Below are 3824 nucleotides of genomic sequence, written 5' to 3' on the forward strand. Positions count from 1 at the left end.
TGGAGCAAATTTACACTCGAAAAACATATGAGATAATGATTCTTCACACCCACATCTCCCGACACAATTGAGCGAATCACTCCCAATTACACCCCTTTTTAGAAGATTGTCCTTCGTCGCTAATCTATTTTGAAACAACCTTCAGGCTAGGCTAGCAACTTTCAAATGGATATATTTATTTCAAGCCTTAGACCATAAGGGGTTATGTTGGTTAGGAACACTTTCGAGCATATCCCGATAGGTTTCTTTAACAGAGAAGAAACTAGAATTTTCCCATTCACCTATATCGATATCACTCACATCGATCCACCACTTTGATACTCTATTCCTCATTACTCCACCAAGGTCATCTAGCCTACCATATTTGCTTATCAAGGCATTGTACCACATACCACTCCTTTCCAATTTAATTCTCCGCTTCCATTTACCTAAAAGAGCCTTATTGAAAACTTTCAGATTTCTAACACTCAATCCCCCTTCATCTAAAGGCCTACATACCTTATCCCATTGAATCCAATTGTTTCTCCTCTCGTTGTCGCTCCCTCCCCACAAAAACTGTTTAAAAATATATTTGAGTTTAGAAATAATACATGTCGGAGCCTTAAAGAATGAGAGATAATACACCGGTAGCGCAGTAAGGACTGATTTCAATATCACTACTCTACCACCAAATGAGAAAAACGATTACTCCATCCATAGAGTCTTGATTTAACCACTTCTATCACAGGGTGCCATGTTTCTATTCTCTTTGAATTGGCCCCAATTGGGGGACCAAGATATTTGAATGGGGGTAGAGCCCAATTGGCAGTTCATGATCTGTGATGCTTCTTCAAGCCACCTTTGTTGAATGTTAATTCCCAGTATTTTGCTCTTGTTAAAGTTCACCTTTAGCCCAGATATTACTTCGAACAGCAAGAGATTTGCCTTAATTATACGAATATTTGACCAACTCTTTCCCCTATTATTAGAGTGTTATCCGCATATTGTAAGTGAGTAAATTGTTCGTCTCCTTTCTCGAATTTGAATCCTCTGTATTTTCCGCTATCCACCGCCTTTATCATTAGCATGTTAAATCCTTCTGCAACAATAAGGAAGAGAAATGGTGAAATAGGGTCTCCTCGTCTTAACCCTCACTCCATTCTCATTTCCTTAATCGGACTGCCGTTAACGAGCACTAGCGCTGATGATGTTTTAAGGCACTCAGCAATCCACCTCCTCCACTTATCATGGAACCCCATCTTTCCCATCACGTGATCAATAAATTTCGAATCCACCGAGTCATAGACTTTTTCGAAATCGACTTTAAACATTAGCAATTCTTTTTTCCTTCTTTTAGCCTCATCCACCAATTCATTAGCAATCAATATCCCGTCCAAAATCTGTCTACCTACTATGAAAGTCGTCTGATGCTCTAATATAACCATGCCAATCACTTTTTTATTTCTGTTTCTAAGAACCTTAGAAATCACCTTGTAGAGGGTTCTAATGAGAGAATTCATATACAACAGGGTACTGCAGTCATTATCATCAAATCTAACTGTGTTCCATATCATCATTAAATAAAAACAAAGGATAATGAGACAAGTGTCCAATAATTATGTAGAATGGACCATACATCATTAATTCAACCCACAACTACCACCGAATTATGATGCACATTCATCGAAATTTCATCTTTACACCTTATTTTATTTTCTATATAAACTCACACGCATTACCATATTCCACTCACCAATCAAACAAACCAAGAAGAAAAAAGAATTCAAAAGAAGTAAAAAAAAATGGCAGGAAGCATGAAGTTAGCATGTGTTGTTTTGGTGATGTGCATGGTAGCTATTGCGCCTATGGCAGAAGCTGCAGTCTCATGTGGAACTGTAACTGCTGATCTTGGTCCATGCCTTACTTATCTTACAGGTGGTCCTGGTCCTTCACCACAATGCTGTGGAGGAGTGAAGAAGCTTCTTGCTGCCGCCACCACCGTGCCTGATAAACAGGCTGCCTGTAACTGCTTGAAATCAGCAGCCGGTTCCATTTCAAAATTGAATACTAACAATGCTGCTGCTCTCCCAGGCAAATGTGGTGTTAGCATTCCTTACAAGATCAGTACCTCTACCAACTGTAATACGTATGTCTCTTTTTATAACTTTCACTCTCACTCTTATTTTTCTATTACTTTATTTTGAAGCATTAGTTACTGACTAGTTTTTTTTATTTGTTATATTGACAGCATTAGGTTTTGAAGATGATGTTGCGGTTTCAAGATTATCATATGGAAACTTCTCACTAGTATATGAAAGTTTACTATTAAGAATAATATCTAAATGAGAGTGATAGAGGATCGTCTTGCATGTAGTCCTATGCTCTTGTACTAGATCTATATACTGTTTTTACTGTCTCTTACTGTGTTGTTGTATCAATCTACATGGTGATATATTGAGTTTCATGATTTTAAATATATATATATATATATATATATATATATATATATATATATATATATATATATATATATATATATATATATATATATATATATATATATATATATATATATATATATATGTATGTGTGTGTGTTTTTTTTTTTTATTGTACCTTAAAAAGAATATTTATCAAAGATATCACCTGAAAAATTAATAATTAACAAACATATTTTATTCTTATACGCAAATAAACATAAAGATTATAAATACTAAGTATACTCCCCTAATCCCTTACTTTTTAATGAATTGAAATTTTTTATTATGATCAATTTTATATATATATATATATATATATATATATATATATATATATATATATATATATATATATATATATATATATATATATATATATATATATATATATATATATATATATATATATATATATATATATATATATATAGAGGGCATATCATATGAGAATGGCTTTTTTATATGAGAATGTGAGAATGAATCTGAACCATTGGATTTTAAAATAAATGGTGGAGATTATGTGTGAATATTTTTTTCTCTCTCCTCCATCATTAATATAAGAGATTGAAGAGAGATAAAAAAAGATTCACACATAATCTCCACCATTTATTTTAAAATCCAATGGTTCAGATTCATTCTCACATTCTCATATAAAAAAGTCATTCTCATATGATATGTCCTCTATATATATATATATATATATATATATATATATATATATATATATATATATATATATATATATATATATATATATATATATATATATATATATATATATATATATATATATATATATATATATATATATATATATATATATATATATATATATATATATATATATATATATATATATATATATATGAATTACTTTAATATAGAAAAAGTGTGCATATAAGAAATTAAGATCTAAAATTTGAAATTGTATAACTCATGAACAAATTCAATGAACATAAACACTTCATCAAATTACATGAAAAATCAAAATGTTACATATCAATCACCAAAAGTAAGTCGGGAACTTTTAATTACATCAATTAAATACAAACATCATATATCGGACAAATTAGTTAGTTCTTCACCGGGCTCAACCATGCAAGTCTTGATCTCATCAAATTTTTTGGAATGAATCGGGTTTGAACAAATTGCAGAATCAGATATTATTAAGGTGACATCTAACTCGGGCAGTCCTTTTATACTATACTAACCAAATATCGAGTACATGGTTTTCACTTCACCGTCATTTTGAAGTTCATGTTTGTGTAATGAGCATACCCATCATATATAGTCAAGACACGCAAACAGAAGGAACAATTGAATTACTACAGAGTAATCAATCAAGAGGGTATAGCACTACGAGAGA

The 3824-nt window shown here is 31.3% G+C and overlaps 2 protein-coding genes across 2 annotated transcripts; one reads left to right on the plus strand and one right to left on the minus strand.

The window, feature by feature from the left end:
• Positions 1–1130: 1130 nt before the first annotated feature.
• Positions 1131–1553, minus strand: LOC131604511 (uncharacterized). The gene has a single exon (XM_058876946.1). It carries the CDS (start codon positions 1551–1553, stop codon positions 1131–1133), a length of 423 nt encoding a protein of 140 aa, XP_058732929.1.
• Positions 1554–1726: 173 nt separating this feature from the next.
• Positions 1727–2435, plus strand: LOC131606501 (non-specific lipid-transfer protein 4-like). Its single transcript, XM_058878722.1, has 2 exons — positions 1727–2125; positions 2228–2435. The coding sequence occupies exons 1-2, from the start codon at positions 1782–1784 to the stop codon at positions 2238–2240; spliced, it is 357 nt and encodes a 118-aa protein (XP_058734705.1). The 5' UTR covers positions 1727–1781; the 3' UTR covers positions 2241–2435.
• The last annotated feature ends 1389 nt before the right edge of the window (positions 2436–3824 follow it).

This window comes from Vicia villosa, linkage group LG5, assembly GCF_029867415.1.
Source record: "Vicia villosa cultivar HV-30 ecotype Madison, WI linkage group LG5, Vvil1.0, whole genome shotgun sequence".
NCBI classification, from domain to species: Eukaryota; Viridiplantae; Streptophyta; class Magnoliopsida; order Fabales; family Fabaceae; genus Vicia; species Vicia villosa.

Excerpts from the sequence above, each read along its gene's own strand:
- LOC131604511 (XM_058876946.1), bottom strand. The coding sequence starts at position 1,553 with ATGATATGGAACACAGTTAGATTTGATGATAATGACTGCAGTACCCTG.
- LOC131606501 (XM_058878722.1), top strand. The coding sequence starts at position 1,782 with ATGGCAGGAAGCATGAAGTTAGCATGTGTTGTTTTGGTGATGTGCATG.